This window comes from Passer domesticus, chromosome 13, assembly GCF_036417665.1.
Source record: "Passer domesticus isolate bPasDom1 chromosome 13, bPasDom1.hap1, whole genome shotgun sequence".
Classification (NCBI taxonomy): Eukaryota; Metazoa; Chordata; class Aves; order Passeriformes; family Passeridae; genus Passer; species Passer domesticus.
In genome coordinates this window covers 5,556,550-5,580,297 of record NC_087486.1, presented here as the reverse complement: position 1 = coordinate 5,580,297, position 23,748 = coordinate 5,556,550, and the positions used below count along the sequence as shown (strand labels likewise).

At 43.0% G+C, this 23,748-nt stretch overlaps 1 protein-coding gene across 3 annotated transcripts in view; it reads left to right on the top strand.

The window, feature by feature from the left end:
• GRIA1 (glutamate ionotropic receptor AMPA type subunit 1) overlaps positions 1-23,748 on the top strand; it is a 119,542-nt gene that overhangs the window by 66,606 nt on the left and 29,188 nt on the right. For all 3 annotated transcript variants that reach the window (XR_010347206.1, XM_064387902.1, XM_064387901.1), the window contains exons 6-11: positions 7,443-7,604; positions 9,178-9,345; positions 13,420-13,524; positions 15,631-15,741; positions 16,693-16,899; positions 17,988-18,358. Coding sequence is in view for 2 of the 3 variants with exons in the window: in XM_064387902.1 (XP_064243972.1) it covers positions 7,443-7,604; positions 9,178-9,345; positions 13,420-13,524; positions 15,631-15,741; positions 16,693-16,899; positions 17,988-18,358 (1,124 nt within the window). In the remaining variant the exon portion in view is untranslated. The remainder of the gene's footprint in view (positions 1-7,442; positions 7,605-9,177; positions 9,346-13,419; positions 13,525-15,630; positions 15,742-16,692; positions 16,900-17,987; positions 18,359-23,748) is intronic.

The window sequence follows — 23,748 nt, the reverse complement described above, 5'->3', positions numbered from 1 at the left end:
ATCACCAATTAGGAGCACAGGAGTTGATGCAATTTTCCCCAATTCAACCCTCTCTAAATCCTCCCCCCTCAGATGGAAACTAAAATTTGTTTATGAAAATATGTCTTGAAGAGCTGTTTTTCAGCCTTGCTTCCCAGAAAGAACCAAGATGGGATTGGGGTCTTGGAATGTGTTTTGTCTTTCTGCTTAGGGAAAAGTACTGGGAAAACTAGCCACAGATACAATGGGCCACAGAGCTACAAATACGTGTGTAAAAAATAGAGAGCATATAAAAGAAAAAAAGCAAAAATCATTCTGCATCGTCATTTCCCCAGCACAGCAGCTTTGCCAGCAGAGCGGCTCCTGCAGGAGTCAGACAAGATGTGCTGGGTTTATCCAGTTCCCCTCTGGGTTGGATGGGCAGCTTTGATTTTTTTTTTTGCACCAGAAAAACAGGAGGAAGAACTTCTGCACCAGCAGGGCTGAGACTCAGCAATGTGAGACCAACACTGGGTGCAGAGAGGGAAGAGGATTTGCCATCCCAAATTTGCCATCCACAGGCAGAGAGCAGCTCCCCTAAAGCAGGGCAGGACAGGCACACCTGCAGCACGTGCTGTGGCTGTGTGGGGAGGGTTGTGGTGCCCAAGAAAGGTCTGTACCTGCCCCAGCACAGTGACACCCGTGGCACTGCCCCAGCTCAGTGTGACCTGTGCCACTGGCAGCGTGGCCATGGCTCCATGCCCTGCTTGCCTGGAGCTAAAATGTTGTAGTTCTGTCTCCCATCAGCTTGAAAGTTGCCCTGTTTATTTGAGTCTCCTGCCCCCTGAAGTGCTGCTGGTGGTGGTGGCACAAACAAGGGCAGCAATGCTCAGGTGTGAATCACTCCCTGATTTGCAACTCAGTTTTGTGGAGTTTCCAGAAGGATCTGCATCTCCTTCTCATCCTGGCAAGATCTCGGGATGCAAAATTTATATTCTTCTATTTGAGAAAGGTGTCCTAAGTCACTTTTAGGGTTCTGAAATTATGCCTGTTAGACCTTTTTGCTTCCTGAGAGGTTTTGTGCAAGTAGGCTCATGAGGCAAACTCATTTTCTACGCAGAGAAAGACAATATAATCTATCAGTGAAAATTCTGCATTTTACTTCCAAACACCTTTTCTGTCCTGACTCAAAAATTATCAAGCAGAAGAACCCCATATAACATTATTTCACCTGAATTACTGATAGTAAGAGACACAGCAGTGCCCTGAATTAAATTTTGCTTGAACTCGAGTGTCTCATGTATAAGAAAATTATCTGGTTTGACACAAAACTTGCCCACACAGGATTATATGAACAGCAACCTTGGGAGGATTTTTGCAGTAGTTAATGAGGGCTCAAAAACATGAGTGACTGACTGTGGCTTAAAAAAATCAGAGCATCAGGTGAGTAACTGACAGATTATATTACAGCTATTGGAAGGAAAAATGTGTTTGCTTAAACTTCAGCAAAATGGTGTTAAACTAACAGGTTTTCTCAGCCATTTGCAGTCTCCTAATCCATTATCCCAGCTCAGCTGCAAGTGGTGATGTGTAAATCCATAGAATCTGCCTCATGGTGACTTCATTTGTCCTCTTTTCTAGTCAGAACATGCTTAGCTTCAGCTTTCTCGACCAGATTTATGCTTCTGTTTGCTAGACAAAATATTCCATTACTGATGTTTTGGTCCTTGTAAACTGGGATCGGGTCATCTCTTAATCATATCTTTGATTGAATTCATGGCATCTGCCACTACACAGCACATTTCCCAAATCTTTAAATCAGTTTATGCCCTGAAAGCTCTCTAATGCACAAACATCCACCTAGAACATCCCTTCCCCTGTCTGGACTGAGCCTTCTGACAAGATGTGTACGGTCATTTGTATCCATGATGTGCTGCTGCTGCAAGATTGGGCAAATAATACAAAAAATAAAAAATCTGCAGGGCTGCACCAATAAAAAGTTGCTGTTCATCTCCAACTCCTTGTGCTTAAAGTCTTGATTCTCACCTCAGTTGGCTTGTGTTGGAACTACAGACAGGACAAAACACTCATCAAGCTGCAGGGCTGGGAAGCTGTCTGATAGTGCCCCCTTCTCCTGTCTTTCTTTTTCCTTTTTTCACTCACTCCTAAGTCCCAGGGAGGACTCACAGGTTTTGCTGCCCCAATGGGATTTGACACATGAATAACTCTGCAGAGGAGAAGTCCTCTCCCATTGGAAGGCACAGAAGGAAGGAGACTGGAGCAGATGGGTTCTTTTTTGACATACCCTCCTTATTAATACAAAGTGATGGGAGTGAGGAATGCTGCTTCACTGGAGAAGTTAAGCTTGAAGATAATTTGGGGTATTAGAGATGCTCTGTCTGGAAACACTCCATTTCTTGCTCCCTGCAGTAAGTCACTGGTGTACCTTGGAATGACAGGAGCCACTTTGTATTCACTCAGCTGATCTACAGCCATTCAGAAGCAAAAATTTTGCTTTGCAAAGTTTCTTATAATCATAAAATCTACAAGGAAGTAGTCTGGCATTGCAAGTCATGCATTTAAATAGAGCTGGGCCAGTTTCCCAATGCTGCCACAGGTTTCTGTGGCACCCACCCAAGCTCAGGGTGAATTGCTTAAATGCTTTTGGCTTGAAAAGGAGTATTTCAGTGTGCAACCTATTAAAGAAAAGATAAAGCAGACTCAAGTCTCTTCATTCCAGAGAGAAAAAGACTTAAAAAACCTAATACTCCTCCCTGGGATCGGGGGGCTCTGTGGGCTTCAGCCAACAAGCCTTCTCCAGGCAATTCAAGAGAAAGGGGTGGTTTTCCCCTCTCCTCATTCAAAGCTGAGTTTGCCAGTCTCAGAGGGAGATGTGGAGAGTTCAGAAGATGCAGCAGGAGGAGAGAAAACAGGACTGTTTCTTAGGAATGTGTCTGTCTTCAAGGAGACTCTCTAATGTTCTTTATCCCAGGAAAGGAGGAGGCTTGGAGCACAGGCAGGGAGGTTTTCAGCTGGGCTGTGGAGTGGTTTTTGAGCTGCTGAGCCTGCCCAGAGCTCAGCCTGTGCTTCTGCAGCTTCAAAGGCATCACAAGAGGCAGGGAAAGGGCCAGCAATTAATGTGAGCTCAGTGAAAGACAAAGAGAATCTGGAGGTGTGGGAGCATTGCCATGGGCTGGGATGGTGTCCCACAAGCAGTTGTGCCACCAAGAGGCAGAGGTTTAGGACAGTGGGGCAGTGAAACATGAGGGTGAAAGGAGAGATGCAGGGAAGTCAGTGAAGCTCCAGATTTGAGAAGGGCCGTGGACAAAGGGATGAGGTTTTCCCTACACTGACAGCTGCCCACTCAGTGTTCTGGCTCCTCACAGTGTCCAGGGTATAAATTAGAAGCTGGTTCATTTCTGGAGGGACTTTCTTTTCAAGGCAGATCCTTTGTGGACCACTTAATCAAGATGGATTCATGAGGCCCATTTCAAGTCATCAGTCTTCCTGCATTATGCATTTCCTTTGATGATTGAGCCCACAAGCAGTGGAGAGGAATATAAATGTGTGACTTGCTGATGCCTCTCCCAGCAACCAAGGCAGCAAATGGGACAGTAAAACAACCTTTGGCTGAAAAGTGCTTTCAGTTTAAGAACAGCACAAAGAGCAGATGCACCAAGGAAAGCACAGGGAGCATAAACCCCATCTCAGCACTGTTTTCTATTTGAAGCCACAAAGGTCTGTAATAGCTGCCCACATTATTTCCTCACAGCAACACCCTGCACATAATTGCTCTGTGAGGTCCATTAATGCAGAGAGGAGCCCATGGTATGGGCTAAAGAGCAAGTTCCCTCCTTTGAAGCCAGCCTGGCTGCTGCTGGAGCAGAGTGCTGCAGATGCTGTGAGTCAGAGCAGGCTGGAGGAGGGAGCTGCCTCAGCCCATCAGCGTGAAGGGACCAGATTTGTGTGGTTTATTGTCAGCCTGCTCATTCCATGGCATTTGGAGAGAGCCAGGTGGCTTCCAGCATGTGCAAGGCAGGAAGGCACATCCTCTGGTCTGCTTTTGAGGTGCTTTTGTGAAGTGAGTTTGAGTCCAAGGGACAGCTGATCCTGCTGATGGATGGTTTGGTGTCCCCAGGGACAGCTGTGCCTGCAGGAGCCGTGTCCCCCCTGGGCACCTCCACCCTGGGCACTGCCCTGCTGCTCTGGGCTGCCTCTGGGTGCCTGCATTTCCAGGGGGCTGCAGTCTGAGTTCCCATATTCCTCCTCTTCCTCCCTGAGGGATTTCAGTGCTGGGCAGGGAGGAGAAGGTTGATCCCTGCATGCCCAAGGGGCACATCCCAAATGCTTCAGGTGTCAAGAGCTTGAAGAAAGTCACACACAGCCACATTCCAGGGGCTCAGCTCATTTCCCTGAACTTACTCCAGACATGGCTGCAAAGTGGGTTTTTTTCCAGTATTCCCTGGCAAATCTTAGAAACAGTTTCAAAACCATTTGATCACTCCATGGGGCAGCATGGAGTGCATCCTTCCAGCACTGTTCACTTCTTGCTGTGCTGGGTTGGATGACAGAGGGAAGCATTTCTGGGCTAGTTCTTTCCCAAAGTGGTTGATGTTAAACATATTACTGCAAAAGCACAGCTGCTGCCCCTTAGTCATGGGTTACAGTCTTTTCTTAGCCAAGTTTTAAGAGTTTATTTTCTGTTTCCCATATACAGGCAGTTGAAAACTAAATAAAATATCTTTTTTTTTCTTTTTTGCAGTATGTGTCTATAGTTAGTACAAAGTGACAGATGATTGATGATTTCTTTAGTTGCAAATATTGTAATTCTCTTGTTCTCCTGTTTCGTACAAGCACTGACTGATATTCCAGAAGGACAGATAAGCATGTTGAATTCCTGCTGCCACTTTGTCAATAGAAGCATTTTCAAAAACCAGTCTGCATAACTCTTGATGGCTTTTTGTTTATATGCTTGCTAGCAAGAACTCACCTGCTCTGGGAATTATTTTCTAAAATATTTAACCTCTGGATTTCCATGTCCATTGGCTCTCATGTTCCCCACACCTGCTCTGAGCAGATCTCAGTGTGGTGATTAAAATTCCTTTATAATTAGGAGCATTCCTATCATATCCTTGTGCTGGAGTATGTGGAGGAGGGATAACAGGTGAAAACAATTATTTCAGCCGTTGATAGCAGCCAAAATGCAAAGATGTCTTCAAGGTTAATGATGTCCTCTATGGTCCCAACTGCCTTAAATGATTGGAAAATCTTCTGTCTCCACACTTTTTAAAGAACCTGAATTATGTCAAAAGTCAGTGGGGAAAAATTAGTACGATCTTCGGGAAGAAATAATTCTGTTATTTATTCAGACTATTAAAAAATTTTATGCAGTGAATCCCAATGAATATTGTTGAATATTTGCTTCAGTTTTAGAATGGTTTTGTTTGGGGAAAACAGTGAAATACAGTGGTTTCAACCACTGCTGTCTCATCCCTGCTGTCACAACTTTTTTTTTTTTTTTTTTCCTATTTAAATCTGCATTCTGAGGGGGTTTAACACACCAGTCATCTTACTCATACTCTGCAGTGAACTTGGACTTTTCTTCATGCCTTTGTAGGTCTTCCAAAGAGGAGCTGCTTGCACAAACTTCAAGTTGCTCTGCGATAGTTTCTTTTGACAGATCTTTTTCCCCTGAGTAGCTCCCAGGAGCAAAATGTCAGTGTAATTTGGTCCTAGCCATGAATAACCAGTTGGCAACCTGTGAGGTCCCTCTTACTGAACCTTAGGAGCTCTGCGTGTCAAAACCCACTTGGCCTGAAATGCATTAAGATGTCAGGGACAATTATCCTGCTGCATTTCCTATTCATTAATCACAGCTTTGGCTTTCTGAAACCCCTACGCCAGCAATTACAAACAAGATTGATGTGGGTTTAACCAGCATTCTGAGGGGTATGCACGCACAAAATACCGCTTTTTTTCTTTTAACCTAAATCACTGTACTTTGAAGCAAAACAAGCCATCTATTTAGAGCATCTGTACTCCAGTATCCAATCCTCAGCCTTGTAAGTGGATGCCAAATTGCCTACAAAATGCTGGAAGAAAAAATGTGAAAGTCTTTAAAGTCATTTTTGAGTCACTTATGACTCCCTTAGTCTGACACTTATGTGAGAGGGCAATTTAGTCTTTTCCTGGCAAGGTTTGTTCCCAAAACAGTTCCCATCTAATGGCTCAATCCTGACTTTGGAAGCTGATCAGCTAATTATCTCCCTCAACCTGTGAACAGAGAGCATCATTTTGGGAACCCGACTGGTGTTTTCCTGGAAATGATGTAACTAGGCTTTTTTAGCTCACACCATGGTGGTGAGTCTGGGAACAAGCAAGGGAGAGAAACCCAGGGGCAGGCTGAGGAGGAGCCTGCAGAGAGCACTCAGCAGCAGGGCAGGGGGAAGGCAGAGCTCCAGCCAGCCCTTCTGCTGCTCGGGTGATGGCATTGTGACAGTCCTCCCATTCATCTCCCCCCATGCACTGAGGCTGCTGATGGTGCCAGTGCAAATAATTGAGTACATTTCTTGTGCTTGTGTTCCTAAAGAAAAAAGCAGCAGAGCTCAGCACAGTAGGAGGGCACAGCCCCTGTCCCAGCACCTCTGCAAGGAGCCCTTCAAGCAGTTCTGCACAGCAGCAGGGCTGCAGAGCTGCAATCAAAGCTGGGACACCAAGAAATCACCCCTCCCTCCATACTGCAGTGTGTTTCTAATTAATTTTTCACCTCTGACTCAAGGAGGTGACTAATTCTGCAGTGCCACCCTGATCAATGCACATGTGTATTTGTACACGTGTTCATCACATGCAGAGAGCCAGAAGTGGACAAGAACAATAAGGAAATGAAAGAAATATATTTCTTTAGTAATCTAAAGTCTAGAAAAGCACCTTCTTTTCTCCCAAATGTGCAAATTCTATAAACTGGCTTTTCTAATAAGAAACTGACCAACCAGTTCCTTCCTGATCGGCTGGAAGTTCATTGTTCAGAATTTGTTTTTCCCTATAAACTGTGATTTGAAAAGAAGTGGACTATCCAGTGGTTACTGAGTCCATGAAAATTAGGGCTGGGTGAACAATTCTGTATAAAATTTAGAGCTGGTTGACAAATACTTTTTAATATATTTTAGAAATTTTGTTCATTTCATCCATTATTCAGGATACATTTTTCCATTACTCTGCTAGCTTTCTTGCAAGTGAGCTGTTGCTAACATGATTATTTGTCTCCCTGGGTGGTAACTGCAGGATATGGCCAGCTCAGAACCATGAGAAAAGCAAATTCACACCACAGCTGGGGAATTGGTGCCTCTCCTGAGTTGGACATTTCCTCCCAGAGGGAAAATATTTTTCCTGAGCTGTCTGCCATATTCATACCTAGGCAGGATTCCTCTTTCCCATCCAGATGTGTCTTCCTCTGATGAGCTTCTCCTGTTTCTCTCCTGTACCAGGGATTCATGGACATTGACCTGACCAAATTCAGAGAGAGTGGAGCCAATGTCACTGGCTTCCAGTTGGTGAATTACACAGATACTGTTCCTGCCAGGATCATGCAACAGTGGAGGAACAATGATGCCAGAGAGCATCCACGTGTGGACTGGAAGAGGCCAAAGGCAAGTGGTATAAAAAACCACATTTCATTTTGTTCCATCTGGCTCAGTTCAAGTTATGCTCACCTCTTCGTGATCACATATGGCTCTTTATTCTCACTTGAGAAACTCTCAGTATAATTATGAACATTATCTGTTCCATTTGCCTTAACATTATCTGAATTTTACTAGGCTGCAGTTACTGCCTCCTAAGAAATACAAAATTTAATGTATTCACTCGCTCTCCCAGTTTTCACCGCCTCCAAGCTAAGAGTTAAAGATCTCATAATGTTCAGTATATAAAAACCAAAAAGCCTCTTTAAGTCCTTAACCTTTGACTTGTTTACAAGACATCCAGTGATAATAAAGTCTTTCCAGATGTTCTTTTTGAGAATTTCAAATCAGTGCATACAACAGAGAGAAAAAGTATTTTAATTCCTGACACTGAAGGCCCTGAAGCTGTTGAGGAGTGAGTGGAGGGAGAGGTTGTTTTTTTCTGTTTAATATTTGAAAATGAATACATTTGTGACAAACACTCTGCCATAGAAATGTTAGCTTTGGGATTAGTTTAAGAAAGTTGAAAACAACTAAATCAGTAGATGATCACAGAAAAAAGAGATAATACTAATGGTTCTTGCCAAGAGTTTTACACTGCTTTCAGTACAAGTTTCTGCTTGAATAAACTCATGCTTTGTAGAATTTTTGCCAATTGAGAGGGAATTTTCTGGTCACCATCTGTGACAAGAAAAAATCCCTTCTTTCTTGATTTCATGTAGCTCACATTTACACAGTATAATGTGGTCCTCAAAAGTTCAGGTCAATGATTCTGATTAAACACAAATGCTTGGGTAACAGGGGAAGGACTTTTAGGGCTGAGTCTTCTTCAAGGAGTGAAATCAGGAGCTTCTCCTTCACTTCCCAGCTGTGAAAGTCAAAACCAACTTTTAGGAGTCAACAGAGCAGTGGAGATTACAGGGAGCAAGATGCTGTTGAACTTCATAGACAGGAGGTGAGGACAGAGTGTTGCCTTTTTCTTAACCTGGAAATGAAACTCAAGATACTTTTAGTAAGGAGGTAATATAAGAGTGGATTTTTATTTGACGGTTTTCAGGGGTAGTTATGGAAAGATGTCCACAGAAGCCTATCCCCACAGGGATGAGTACATTTTTATAGGTTTTAGGGAATTAACATAATGGATAAACAGCACCAATTAGGAGGACAAGTGGTGATGTAATTTCTTCTCAGCTCAAGTTTTGTTTTATTTTTGTTTTGTCCTTCCCTTGGCATTAGCTGGGCTCTGTCCATAAAGTGTATCTTGAAGAGTTTTTCTCAACCTTGGTTTCCAGGAAGAACCAAGATAGCACAGGGCCTTTGTACTTCTTGGGGCTTAGAGCTCTGGAATTCATTTTGGTTTTTTGCCTGGGGAAAGGCTATGGAAAATTACCAGGAAAATTAGCCTGGAAAATTGGCTGCAGAACTACAAATACACGTGCTAAGAATACAGAGAACATGTAAAAGGGGGAAAAAAAGGTAAAAATAAAACAACAACAGAGCAAGCCACCTGGAAGGTTACCCTGAGTGCCATCTCTGTTCCCAGTACACGTCGGCGCTCACCTACGACGGGGTGCGGGTGATGGCCGAGGCCTTCCAGAACCTTCGGCGGCAGCGCATCGACATCTCCCGCCGCGGCAACGCCGGCGACTGCCTCGCCAACCCCGCCGTGCCCTGGGGACAGGGCATCGACATCCAGAGAGCCCTGCAGCAGGTTGGCAACCAGCCCGGGGGCGGTGTGTGTGCGCTGGGGGCACACCGGGCACAGCCCGAGGTGGGGCAGGACGGGTGGGCAGCAGCAGAAGCAACAACACGAATCCCTTGGGATGAGGAGGAGCTGATGACACAAATCCCTTGGGATGAGGAGGAGCTGATGACACAAATCCCTTGGGATGAGGAGGAGCTGATGACACAAATCCCTTGGGATGAGGAGGAGCTGATCCTTCCGGAGAAGAGAGGTCTGAAAAGATCAGGGGTGCATCCAGCAAACTGGCACCATCTGATGTGTCCTTGCCTGTTCTGATTTCGGTTGTTGTTCTAAAGCCGAAATATTATTCCATAAAATCAAGGGTCCCTGTCTTTATGTTCCCCTCCCTGAGGCACAGACCTGCTCAGACTGTATTTTCTGCAGATTATTTGACTCTCTGTGAACTCAGCTTCGGTTCCAGCCTGCTAATGAATGCATGTGAATTTTGCCTTATGTGTTGGCTGTCACCAAAATGTTCTCAAAGCGCAGATTATAGCTTGTTTCATACTGTGAAAGCTCATAAAAGTCTTAAGAGCAGCCATTTAGATAGTTTATTCCTCAAATCTGATAGTCTTGCTTTTTTTCCTCCTGCATAAAATTTAGATTTTTGAATAAACAAAAATACAATGTGAAACTTACAGCAAGAGAGAAAAATAATACACTCTTGTCAAAGACTTACCAAGGTAGCATATTTTAAAATTTCATTAAATTTCAACACTGACATTTACTTCTAGCACTTTTCCTTCTTTTCCTGACAGAAATAGATGGATTCCTTGCAAATACTGCTAGTTCAGTATTATCCAAATATAGCTTATTCCATCTTGTTTCCTTCACTGTGAAGAAGGCAAAAAACCCCAAACATTGATGTGGTTCATTTGTATAATATGTAAAGTTCCTCAAGTATTTTGTTTTGATTTGGTTTTGGCTTACTGGTAAACAACAATTCCTTTAAAACCAAATCTTGCATCTGATTTGATTTTCTTGCTTGGATTCAATTTGTTCCCATGCCTGTCACTGACTTTCTGCATGACCTTGGGCAAATCACTGTCACAGCTTCTCCAAGCCCTTATAATAAAATCAGCCTCCCTGATGCATTAGGGAGATAGGTTACCTAATAAACATGAAATACTTGGAAGTCTTCTGATGAGCAATAGCTGCTCCAGCATTTTTCTTTATTGAATTTATGAGAATAAGATATCAAAATTAGACAGCTAGAAAATACAATTTGTGTGTGTGTGTTGGAAAATATCCTCTGAAGTTTCCTTATATCTTCATTAAAACAATTTCAAAAGTCTTAATTTTTCAGCTGGAGTGACTTTGGGTGAAGAACATAAAGACCCATTTGCAAAAGTTGTTTCTTTACAGATGAAAAATAATAATTTTAAAAATGTTTGACCAGCTCAGTTGTGATGATCAAAATAAAAGACTGAAACAGGCAGGGCAAGAAGCCTCCAGCAAAGAATTTAAGTATGAATTTGATAATCTTCCAGTATTTAGTAATGTAGCAAGAAAGAGGCAGGTGGAAATAGAATAATTTATGATGAAATTGAAGATTTGAGTTATCCTTTCTGTAAAGACTTGCAGTTAAGGCAATTCTTACAGCTGTTCACAGTGTGCTTTCTCTTCACCTCCCATTTGTTAATGCCTAAAATTTCATAAGCTTTTTAAAAGCAAAAGGTTTCTCTACTTTCTTCTATTCAAATGTCTGGAATAAGCTCCCAAATTGCCTTATTCCTGTTTAGTGTAGGAAGGAACCACAGAATCATAAAAACATTTAGGCTGGAAGATCTAAGATCATCAAGTCCAAATATTATCCCAGCATTTCCAAGTTCACTAAACCATGTCCCCAGCACTGCCACATCCACACATCTTTTAAACCCCTCCAGAAATGGTGACTCCACCACTTATCTCCCTGGACAGCCCATCCAATGCTTGACAACCCTTTTGGAGAACTTTTTCCTAATGTCCAATCTCAACCTGCCCTGACACAACTTGGGGTCATTTACACCTGTCGTGTTGTTCTCTCTGGAGGAATAGACTGACCCCCACCTCCCTGCAACCTCCTAACAAGGATTCATGGATGGCACGAACAAAGAGGAAAAGAAATATGAAGCTTTCTTCATTTTTTTAAAAAACAGAAATCTGGCATGTTCAAGTAGAATGTATGTTTTTATTAAAGATAATTACCTTTTTTATTTTTTTTGCAGGACAAGGCCCACAAAATATTGCTTAAAACCACTACACTAAGGTTTTGATTTTACTTTGAAAAGGTTATGATAATTTTAAACAAATTATTTTTTTATCATTATGTGGTCAGCACATCTAATAAGCAGAAAGCTAGTCCCTAACTGCTGACTAACCCTGTAAAACAGAAGGCCACAACATCATCCTTCTGCTCCAGATGTCCCAGCAAAGAGCCAAATGCCCATCCATGTCTTACACAGAAATGTGCTTAAATGTCTCCAGTTGACTTGAGTAGTGCTTAGCCCTGTTGAAGTCAGTCCTCGCTGTACTTTGCACTGCATTTTTGCATTTTGCAGTGCATGTTTTTCATTTTGCATTGCCTTTCTGTATTTTGCATTTACCTTCAGAGGATGTGAATGGCAGAAAAGTTGTGCTGCCTCCTGCAGCACAGATAGCAGAGATCCCTTTTGCCGTTTCAGTGCCACGTGGATATCACAGAATTAAGATTTCATTCACTCAGATAGAAGAATTGATGCTGTAAACGTGCCTTTTAGTGCATACCAAGCTACAAAGCACAAGCACCTGTGACCTCAGCTTCAGAATCAGTCAGAACCTGAAAGGAAAACCAAAGGAGACATGAAAAAAAGCAGGCATGGGAGTGCTTAAGACAATGGTGCTTTTTCAGCACATCTATTTTTTATGAGCATGTTGTGTCTTGTGAAAAGGGAAAAGCATGTTTGTCCAAATGTCACCAGGAATATCTCTTGGTTTGAAAGAGCTTCAGAAAATGCTGGCAGATGTTCATTTTCGTGACAAACCTTTGTTGTAACAGCAGGAAAACAAACACGGCTTAACCAGATTAACAACAGATTTCCTCTGTAATGATACAGCCTCATTTCTTCACCATGGGTCTTTATTCTGAGGATCTCAGGGTATTTTAAAAGGCTGTTAAATACCTGTCCTCATTTTGCATGTGGGAAGACTTCAGTTACAGGGACAAGATGTTTGTCCAAAGCAAGTGGAAAGGCAGAGAAAGAGCACTTCTCTGGGTGGTCTCCATAGAAACCCAAATCTGCACTCTTTTTCCCATTTTCCTGGTCCCCACTGCCTGGTTCCCACAGAGGGATGTGATTCCAGTCAGGAGCCCTTCTCCATTTCAGGATGGGCACTTCTGCAGCAAGGGAAGTTCAGGATGTGGGATGTGATGTGAGCATCATTTCATCTTGGCTGTGTTAGCAGAGCTGAAGTGCTCTGTGGAAATTTACGGTTCAGAGTTTCCTATGTAAATGTCAATATTAAATTGTTAGATTTTATTAATCTGGTGCAGAGGTAATTAAATTTGCTTGATAACTTATAGATTCCGCTCTATAAAAAAATAATGGCTGGGAACTGTGGCCATGGTTTCATATTTCCTCCTGATTTACAGTTCCTGATTTGGGCTGACAAATTCTTTACCAAATCCCGACTCCAGGTCAGGTTTAGAAAATACAAAACCTCACAAACTCTAGGAGTTCAGAGCTGATTTAGCTCACTGTCATATCCCAAGAGGTGATGGGCTCACATTGGTGATCTAGCTCTTAGGCTGTGCTGTGTTTTAAACCATTTAGTTTTAAGAGAAAGGGTTTTTAAATGAAAGAGTGAGCTAAGAGGATGGCTGTGCCCATGGCCAGGCATGCTGCAGAGAGCGAGCCTTAGTGGCAAACCAGTTTCAGGCAGATGTGCTGCCTCCCCTGCATGGAATTGAGAGTAATGACTGCACTCAGCACCCTTCTTCCCCTCCCCTCTCACTGCTGCTGGATCACCACTGCATGAGAAGCTGACCAATTTGCTGTCTTCATTGATATTTATGTATTTAAGGTCCGTTTTGAAGGATTGTCTGGCAACGTTCAGTTTAACGAGAAAGGACGCAGGACCAACTACACCCTCCACGTGATTGAGATGAAACACGATGGGATCAGGAAGGTAAAGCAGGGAGTGACCCAACATCCTGTGTCAGGTTCCAGCCCATGTTGGAGTGGCAGTGTGGCTGGGTCTCGACAGGCATTCCTGTTCATGAAAGTTTGTTTGTGGAGGCATAACAAGGGCATTCCCAGCTCTAGGCATGAGCAAAGCCAAGCACTAAGGAGGACTCGTGGTGTGTTGCTAAAAAAATACAATGTTTGGAAGGTGGTATCAAGAGCAACAAGGGCATCCCAGGTGTGGCAAAAATTTTCCAGGATGCTAAAACTTGGTCAGTTCAGCTTTGCTATTGGCACAGTGTCTTGGTGCAGGCCCAGCACAAGGTCTGGCTTTGTCCTTCCACTTTTTCAAGGATAAACAAAGGCAGAGCCAGGCAAAAGCTGTTTGCCCCAACCATTGTAAGTGAACCCTTTATGTTGACCTAATTCTGCTCTCCTTGAAGTGACAAAAGCTTTAGCACTAACCACGTCCCAATAGCTACACAGACCTTTGTGCTCTTCTGAAGTCTTGATCCCTTTCTGTATCCCAGCTCTTTGAAAAATCTGGCCTTGTTCAGAGATGCCAAGCCCTTGAAACACGAATCCTTTTGAAAATCTGACTCTAGGTGCTTATGTCCCACTTTAGATACCATGTATTTGAAGAACAGAGAATAACTCAGTTATTCCTTGATAAAGGAGAGTTATTACGTATTTTGGAAAGGGGCATTCTCTGCATCTCCTCAGGCCCCTGAAAGATAAAAAACTTGTTTGAAACTAAGAAAAATGTAAATAATGAAAGTTCCATATTTACAGCCCCTATCTCAAATTTATGCTTACATATGACAGCAGGTGTGAGATCAAAGCCCTCCCCCCACAGTCAAGTGAATCAAGGCAAATTTTCTTTGACAAATATAATAAATGTCATTTTGAAGATGTACAAAGCAGTTGTCCTCCACTGCAAAGTATTCATAAGAGGACAAAGGCAGCATCATGCCTAGTTTGGGTCTCTGAACTTCAATAAGTTGGCAGTCTGGAGAGAGTCTAGAGGAGATGAAATTGAGTGGCTGAATGTCTTGATTTTTCTATGTATTTACCATCAGAGATAATATTTGTTTGTAAGAGATGTACATCATTGCCCTGATGCACATTGTATTTTAGATCCACCAGGTGAACAGTGCAAAGCAAACATCCATGTCTCCACTTTTGTTCCCCTAGGGCAGAGCTTTGAAAGCCCTTTCCTCACTTTTCATTCTTTTTGTCTGCACAATGAAGAGTGATTAGAAGCCTGCAGAGATTTTTTTTTTCTCCTCAGCTGTCATGATCTCTAGTCTGCCATCAGCAGGTTCCTGGTCATGCCCGGGTTAATACCTTTTCCCATTTATGATAAGAAATTCCTTTCATATGAGCAGAGCTCAGGCAGCTTCATACTTACATGAGGTGATGGAAAACCTCTTATAAAATCAAGCCCTCAAAGTGGATAACCTCAACCATGATCTTCCTAGAGATATTTGCTGGCACTCTGCTTTACCTGCAAGAAGTGATAGAGCTGCCCAAATCCCTGATTATTATTAAGCAGAATTTAACCTTAGAGTTCTTCCTTTCACAAGTGCTCAGTTTATTCATAACCCCAAACTTTTTGACACTGGTGCAGGAATGGGAGGGAGTTCTGACTTGATTTTTTGTCCTGTTGTCTCAAGATGTCCCAAGAGTCAGTCAGTCACTCCTGTATTCATGCAGGATTTCAGTGTAGGATAATTTTTCATCACCCTCTAGCACCTGCACCTGCAGCAGGCAAGCTCACCATTAGGATAATTTTGGAAGTCACACAGGGAAAGTGTGAACTTTCTTCATAGGAATGGCAGTAATCACCAGTACAGTGTGATAAATGTTTTTGCATGCATACAAGCACTGTGCTACTGTACCACATCATGCACATTATTATTTTCAGGTTGGAAGCACAGTGGGAGGGGGAATTTCCCTGTCCCACTCATCAAAGTCATGAAAAATCAAGAGAGAATATTTCTGGCTGGGTATGAACATGCAGAGAGGGCTGATCTGGCTTGAATGACCCTGTTACTGTACCCTGGTTAATATCCCAAAGACATATTAATGCTGGTTTTGTATTGGGCAGATTGGTTACTGGAATGAAGATGAGAAGCTGGTCCCAATAGCCGTAGATACTCAAAGTGGCAACGAGTCTACGAGCCTGCAGAACAGGACCTACATAGTCACAACTATCCTGGTGAGTGCCATGACTCCCACGCCAGCTCTCCCTCTCCCCCATCTCCCTGATGTGCAGGCTCCCTCTGCCCACTTGTGAGCCCCTCTTTGTATTATATCATTTTTATAATAGCAATAATAATAATAATAAGAATAACAACAATAATAGCACTTACTGTTTCCTGCCAGCTCCATAAAGGTATCTACAAATTGCTGTGGCTAATTAAGTAGGTATTAAAGAGCTCTCATTCTTAAGTGTAGAAAATACAAAAGATTATGACAAGATAGTAGAGGCATCAACACAGGCAAATCAGGAACATTGTACCTGTGGTTTGTATTTATCCCACAGAATGGGGGCTGCAGTTTTGGGAAGGATAAGCTGTTTTGTTCGGAGAGGCTGAATCATTGCTTTAAAAGCAAATCTCCACTGTAATCATGAAGGAATAATAGGTAGCCCACAATGTAGGGTATACTGTATTGTGTCATTGTATACACTTACCCTGCAGAAACATGAAATATTACTAATTTGTTTGCTGATTGCTTACTGGGAGGCTGCAGAGAAGGCACAATACCCAAACTGAGTTAAACACTTTAAGGCTCTTTCCTGTCCAGCAGATTTGATTCTCCCTGTGCCCACACAGGCAGCATGCCTTTAAAAATTCACAGCTCAGATACATTAAATACCCCTTGCAGAGCTACACTGAAAGGTTTGTTGCCCAAATCCCACCAGCTACTCCATTCCCCTCAGGTCCATCACTGCAGGAGCTGCACATAGATTCTGCATGAATAAAAAGTATATGCCGCAATAAAAAAAAAAAAAATCAGATTTTGTACCTTCTAGAATAAGCCCACGGTGTGTTGGCTGTGTCCCTTGGCACAGGAACACAAAGCTAGAGCTTTGCAGGGTGACCAGAAGCTGGTGTGCACCTCTGGGACGAGGAGCAGGGCTCAATGCTGCTCTTCTGTGTGCCAGGAGGACCCGTATGTAATGCTCAAGAAGAACGCCAACCAGTTTGAGGGCAACGAGAGGTACGAGGGCTACTGCGTGGAGCTGGCTGCCGAGATTGCCAAGCACGTGGGCTACCACTACCGGCTGGAGATCGTGCGCGACGGCAAGTACGGCGCGCGCGACCCCGACACCAAAACCTGGAACGGCATGGTGGGAGAACTCGTCTACGGGGTGAGTTTCCAGCCTCAACCTTTAGCTCTTGGTAGCTGGGATCACATTCAAGCGCCAAAGTTAGGAGTCCTGCCTTCTCTCAGCCTGAGCTCTCCAGAGGACTGCAGCTCAAACAATCAGCCCAAGTGAAATGTTTTAATTTAGGGAGACACAGCACATTCTGTGCCTATGAAAATGTCAAAACGTTTCCTTTCAACAGTTCCAAGATTCTTTTTCTTTACATTTTCAGAAGAGCAAGTATCGAAAGGTCATGATTTCTCATGGGTAGAATCTCCAAATTTTACTCTATTTTATATTTGCATGGTAATGGCAGGATGAAAGAAGAAAAAGATTTCAAACATTCAGCACATGAATGGTGACTAGAAGGATGAGATTACTTTCTGTCCAGCCACTCATTTCCATCATCAGGGATGTACACCTGCACCCTACACTTCCAAACCTGGTTTGGTGTGATAGTTCATGCTCTGTGATGTTTAGGTCATCTCTCAGAGAGAGGAGCCAAATTTCCCTTCCCCTACAAGGGAAATCATGTCCATGTGAGACTGTGTTGGAATGGGGATGATCTGTCTCCTGATGTAAATGCTGCCAGCCATTTCAATGCATCTCCCTCTCCATTTTCAAGATGGACTGCAAAATTAGTGGAGAGTGCATATCAGTGTTGCTGGAACATTTTTCCTCTTCTCCTGCATCAGTTATGCAATCAAAAGACAGTTCCTGATGGAAGTAAACATCCTGACATCCCTTTTCAGGAGATTGGCCTTTCCTTGCCTCTTTTGATGTCTGGATGATAAAGCTCTTTTAGAGAAAATCATCTTCATCATATTGTGACATCAGTGGATAAATCAGATGAGAAGAGCTGGGTGGCTGCAAAAAGAAAGTGCTGTGATTTCAAAACAGATCTGGTAATCAGTAGTGATAAAATGGAAATAATCCACCAATATTATGGCTTCTCCTTTTTAACCTTCTTCTTGGAGTTGGTATTGTCTGATTTCTTCTGAGGTTAAACAGAGATCAAAGGATCATACACTGCAGTTAGTAGATACATTTTATTCCCAGTCTGAAAATCTCTTTTCTGTCTCCTTTTTCAGAGGGCAGACGTGGCTGTGGCACCATTAACCATCACCCTGGTTCGAGAAGAAGTTATAGACTTTTCCAAACCTTTCATGAGTTTAGGTATATCAATAATGATAAAAAAACCTCAAAAGTCCAAACCAGGAGTTTTTTCCTTTCTGGATCCTTTGGCCTATGAGATATGGATGTGCATTGTTTTTGCCTACATTGGAGTGAGCGTTGTGCTCTTCCTGGTGAGTCGCTTCAGCCCTTACGAGTGGCACACTGAGGAGTACGAGGAAGGACGGGACCAGCCAGCCAACGACCAGACAAATGAGTTTGGGATATTCAACAGCCTCTGGTTCTCCCTAGGAGCTTTCATGCAGCAAGGATGTGATATTTCTCCAAGGTGGGTTGCCTTCCCTAATGAACCTTCTTCCACTTCTCATGGTTTAATCTTTCTGCGTGCTTTGAAGCTGAACAGGTTCTACTTTGACGTCCCTTCCTGAACCAAAGTGTAGTTTTGTGAATCAGTTACAGACTCAGAAAAGATCCAAAGGTCAACAGGTCTCACAGCTATGACCTTGGGATTTCAAAGTTGACACCTTGAAAATACCATTTGAATTTTTCTTGAGGAGGTCTTTTGAGGGAATTTACAGAAATTATAACAAGTTTTTCTAAAGCCACCCAATTGCGATCAAATTTTGTCAGTCATTTATTTTGTTCCTAGTAGAAGTAAGATGATTCTGGCATTATAGGGAAGATAAAAACTTCCAGCAAGGCAGGTAGAGATAATTCAGGAGGTGCCCAGTGAAAGGTTATATGGTCTGTGCCAAACATTATGGAGCACAATGAGTGGCTTAATTGTTACTGGCCTTTAAAAAGGTTAGAGAAAGACCAAGTTTCATCCTGCTTCCCATTTCAGCCAACAGTTATGCTTCCTGAAAGTTCAGTAGGACCAAACATCCAAAGTGTTTCTAAAGGGACTTTTTGGTGAATGATTCTTGTGATTTACTTAGATAATTTTTCCTTCCTTTTGGAGGCTTTGTCTCCCTTCTCTTCAAAGGAAGTTTAATGCAGAAATACCCATCTGTGGATGAAGACAGTGGGCAGAGGTTGATTTCCAGCCTGCTGTGGTGGCATCAAAGCTCAGGGGATGAGAAGGAGGCACAGCTCCATCGACAAGGGGAGATAACTCCGTGCAGCTCAGCACAGCTCCCCTGGGATGGCAGGGAAGACTGAGCACCAGCTTTTGCCTATCAGATGCCAATTTATCCAAATGTTAATGAGCTTGTGATAGCAGGGAAATAACAGCCTCCAGGGCACTTTGATAGTGACAGCCTTTATGAATATGTTTTATTATCTGATCATTGATTAGTAGGAGGCCAGACAGAGAATCCAGAAAGTCTTCCCAGCAGAGGAAATTTCAACTTTATTGCTGTCTTGTAACCAGCCCCATAGATTAGGATCAGGTTATTGTGATTTTTATTCTCCTTGTTGTTTTTGTTATTGTTTTTATTTAGGAAATAAAATGTCTTCCTTTGAGGTCATTTCAATAGATGGTTTCTGATCCAAGGAGGAGCAGGGAGAGGTGAAAAGCTGAGGCTTTGAGGAATAGCAAATTTGGTAACATCTTTAATAAAAAGTGTCAGGGAAAGATCAGTAGGTTTCATCCAGCTAACAAGATTTGCCCTAGCTAAACAACATGCTTTGAATCACCATTTCAAAGTGTGGTTTTATTTTGCTTTGAAAAGGGAAATGAGAATTATTCCATCATTGTTATTTTAATGTTGGTTGATTTAATCATCCTGATAATGAAAATTACAATTTCATTGAAACCAATATTTTCCCGTGGAACACAAGAGCAGTTTCTGACTGCTACAACTATTGGCAAGATGATAAAAACTGAAAAATTAAATACGGGAATTATTATAACTCCCAGTACTCTGAGTACTGCTCCTTGAGATGGTTGTAAGGGGAGAGGGATATTTCTGTGTGATGTGAAAGCCAGGAGGAAGCAGAAGAGTGAGAATTTCTGTAGGATGTTGTTGTGCAGAAAGGCTCTGAGCCCGCTCCCTGTTTCACATGTATTTTTCACACGAACCCAGTGCAGGATTTCTGTGACACATCACTTAGAAATGAGCACTTGGTAGAATGACACTGTGGGCAGGTGGGGATATCTGCTCTATTCTAATGTATTTCCTATGTGCCTGCTTCTAAACTTATCTCTACTATCTCTCAGCATCTCCCCAGTAATGCATTAACCAACATAAATAGCTTCTGTTATACATCTGTTCTGTCATTCTCTCCCCAGCAGAAAGGAGCAAGTGCAGGGGTGTATTTTATTTTTGTAGAGGTTTTTGGGTTGTTTATTTCAGTTTTGTTTTGGAAAGGACCAGGGGAAATTTGTCTGAAGGTTTGTTTGTTATTTTTTCCAGATCGTGCTTGTTTTAAGTGCATATGCCACTATGTATTTATCATTAAAAAAAAAAAAAGAGTAAGATCAAAACCACAGACACATCACTCAGCACAGCGGGTGGTGAGGTTTGCAGCAATAGCTTGCTCTTGTAAATGTGCATTCTTCAGTCTCAGACCAGTCCCCAGGGAACTTCAGTGCCCCAAAGAGACAAAAATTTGCTTTTGAAGGAAAGTGTTGTCCTTTTAAAGGACAGTCTTACTAGGCAGAGCTTTAAAAAGGCTTTTAAGTACACAGAGGACAACCTACCAAGGACTTTAAAGACACACTGTGAATTTGGTGACGTGTGGATGGCCAAGAGAGAGCAGAGCTGTGGGTTACCTGCTCAGAGCCTCTTTGCAGGAGGTCAGCTGATGTCCTGGAAGCTCTGAATCCTTCATGTCTAGGCATCAGCTGGGTGAATGTGACAAAGAGCAGGCAGCAACCAGTCATGGAGAGTCCCAGCTGGAGCTGGTGGCAGTCTGTGTTGTGCCTTTGGACGCTGAAACACGAGCATGAGCAAGGAATCCATCCAGGAATGACTCAATGGCAAATGCACGGCTTCAAACCAAGGGGCTGCGAGCTCTTGGACATCTCCCACTGGAGTGTGTGTCCACCTTCTGCACCCTCACTGACCAGTGGCCCCACTGGGTGTGGAACAATCCCTACCACATGAATTTGTCCTGGTTGAGGTGAGACAGGCCCTGTTGCTGCCCTCAAAGCTTTCCAAGCTGGCTGGTACCCAGCAGGGTCAGGGAGAAGCAGCAGCTCAGAGCTGTGCACAGCTCCACGGGGACAGGCAGGAATCAGTGACTCTGAAACGAGCCATAAACCATTAGGCTTTGCTAAGTGCCACCTTAGCTTCAGAAAACGGTCATGAAATTGCAAAAGCACTCATTAAAGGTGAAATACAGACCCAGAAAGGAGCTCCTCAGAGCAGGCTTCAGAGGTGATAAATAACCAGTGCCAATAGCGAGAGCCTGCGGAAAGAAAAATGTGAAGTAAATATGACTCACATTGTACCATTTTCAGAGCTGTAATTTGATAAATTGTCTTCAGAGCTTAAAATAACCGTGGTGTGTAGCAGCTGTGGGGCCCAGGATCTTGCTAGAGTCCAGCACGTTGCTGCCATTCCTCACTTATGGTGGACCTGAGGCCTTTGAGAAGGAGACTGAGGGGGTGATTTGGCATCCCAACCTCCTCTGCAGCAAAGCAAGCCATCAGAATTTTTCACCTTCTCCATCATTTTCTGCAAAATAAATAATTTGACTGTTGTGAAAGGGATGGAAAAACAGGGAGCAAAATAGCATCCCTTGTCAGCTTCCTATCTTGATCTTCCATTTTTTGTTATCACAAAACATGTTGCTTCATATGGTTTGAGCCCACAAGCGACTTCTTGTATATTGGAGACTATTAAATTTAATCCAGTTATTCTTCCTGTGACTCAGAAAATTTATGTTTGACTATAATGAAATACATTTGGTTAAAACAGATCTTCCAGAAAGGCATTATTCTTCACTTGAAAATACCATAAGATAGAAGAGACAGTTACTCTTAGCTGAGTTGACTGTAGGAATCTTGTCCCATCTCAGGTTTGGCAGGTGGATAAATATCACACAATATCACCTGGTGAATTCAGACATCATTTGTGCCTTGCCAGAGGAAAATTAAATAAAGACCTCCAAAAATTAGCCCAACTTCTTGGAGCCTCCCTTTATTGTTGAAACAAAAAGGATACATTTTCTGAATCCAGATTAAAATCTACTGTGAGTAAAAGGGAAATGCATACTCACATCATGGCACACTAGGGTATCTTGTCATGATACCTGGAGAGCACAGCTTGAAATCACTCATTATAATGAAATGTGAAATGGTGGATGAAGCCTTCATCCCATCTGTGTCTCAGAGAGAGCCTGGACAGGGGGTGTTTTGGGAGCATCTGCAGGGCTGCCTGAGCAGGGAGAGCCTCTGTGCAAGGAGGGACCACAGCTGGGAAATGCTGAGGTCCCACCAGAGTGCCCTAAAAACTTTGGGGCTCAATGTGTGCCAGGAGACGTGGCACAAGGTACAATCCACCCTCCAGCTGGCTCGGGATAAAGAGCTAACAGGTCTCCACTGCCTGCAGAGGCCAGAGCCAGAGGCTGTGCAGGGTGCAGTGCTTTGTGCCAAGCAGTGACCACGGCTGGGTGTGCTGAGCAGGGAGGTTTGCTGGCAGAGATGATGAATGGCTGCACTCCCAGGCAGGAAGGAGAGAGATAGATGCTGGCTGCTCTCCAGTCAATAGATACCATCTATTATTTATAGGCATCTTGTGGACGTTGTTATTTGTTTTTTGTGACATGGAAACAGTGCTCTGGCTGATCTGCACTGTGTGCTCGTGTTCACTGCTCCTCCTCAGGCTCTCTGCTGCACTCCATCAGAGTGGTGTGGCTGGGGAACAGCAAACCAGGTATTTATCATGTACCTGTAATTAATGCTGAGCATTTTCCTCTGCTCTTTTTCCTGTTTATTTACATTTCTTTTTAGCCCAATTGAAAAAAAGTCACAGGAGACTTCAGATTTTGAAAGACAGCAGCATTTTAAATTTCGTCAAGATCTTCCCAACACTGAAAGGGTTTAGCTAGTTTTTGAGCAAAATCTAAATCAGAAATTTATTAGAACAAAAAAGAAAAAAAAAGTTGTGGGGGTTTTTGTTTGGATTTTAGGGTTTTTTTGGAGGGAGGGTTGTTTTTTTTTTAGTGAGAGGTTTGATTTGGATTTTTTCAAGGAAATTATTTCTGTTCCATCCTTTGTAAACTTACATTTGCAGGGTACTTACTTATTTTGCTAAAAATTTAGCATTCAAGAAATTAGAACCAGCTGCATTTAGCAATCAAAAGGAATTTAATTCCTTCCTGAAAAGAAGGCTGAGCAGGGGTATTTATCTGATGACTCTTCTTGATTTCAATAAGAGTCTTCTCTGACACTCCAAGCATCTGCCTTGGAAATGGCCTCAAATTGCACCAGGGGAGATTTAAATCGAAGTTTAGGAAAAATTTCTTCATTGGAATGGTGGTCAGGCATTGGAACAGGATGCCCAGGGAAGTGGTGGAATTGCCATCCCTGGAAGTGTTCAAAATGTGTGTGCATGTGGCACCTGGGGACGTGGTTTAATGGTGAATTTTAATGGCAGTGCTGTGGTAATGGCTGGAATCGATGATCTCAGAGGGCTTTGCCAACCTTAAGATTCTGTGGGGACAAAGCTCAGGTTCATTAATTTGTGCTGGTTCCCTTGAAGTGGTGAGCTGACTTTCTTTGAGAATAAAAGGAAGAAAATCAGGACTTCGACTTCTGGAAAACTCTCT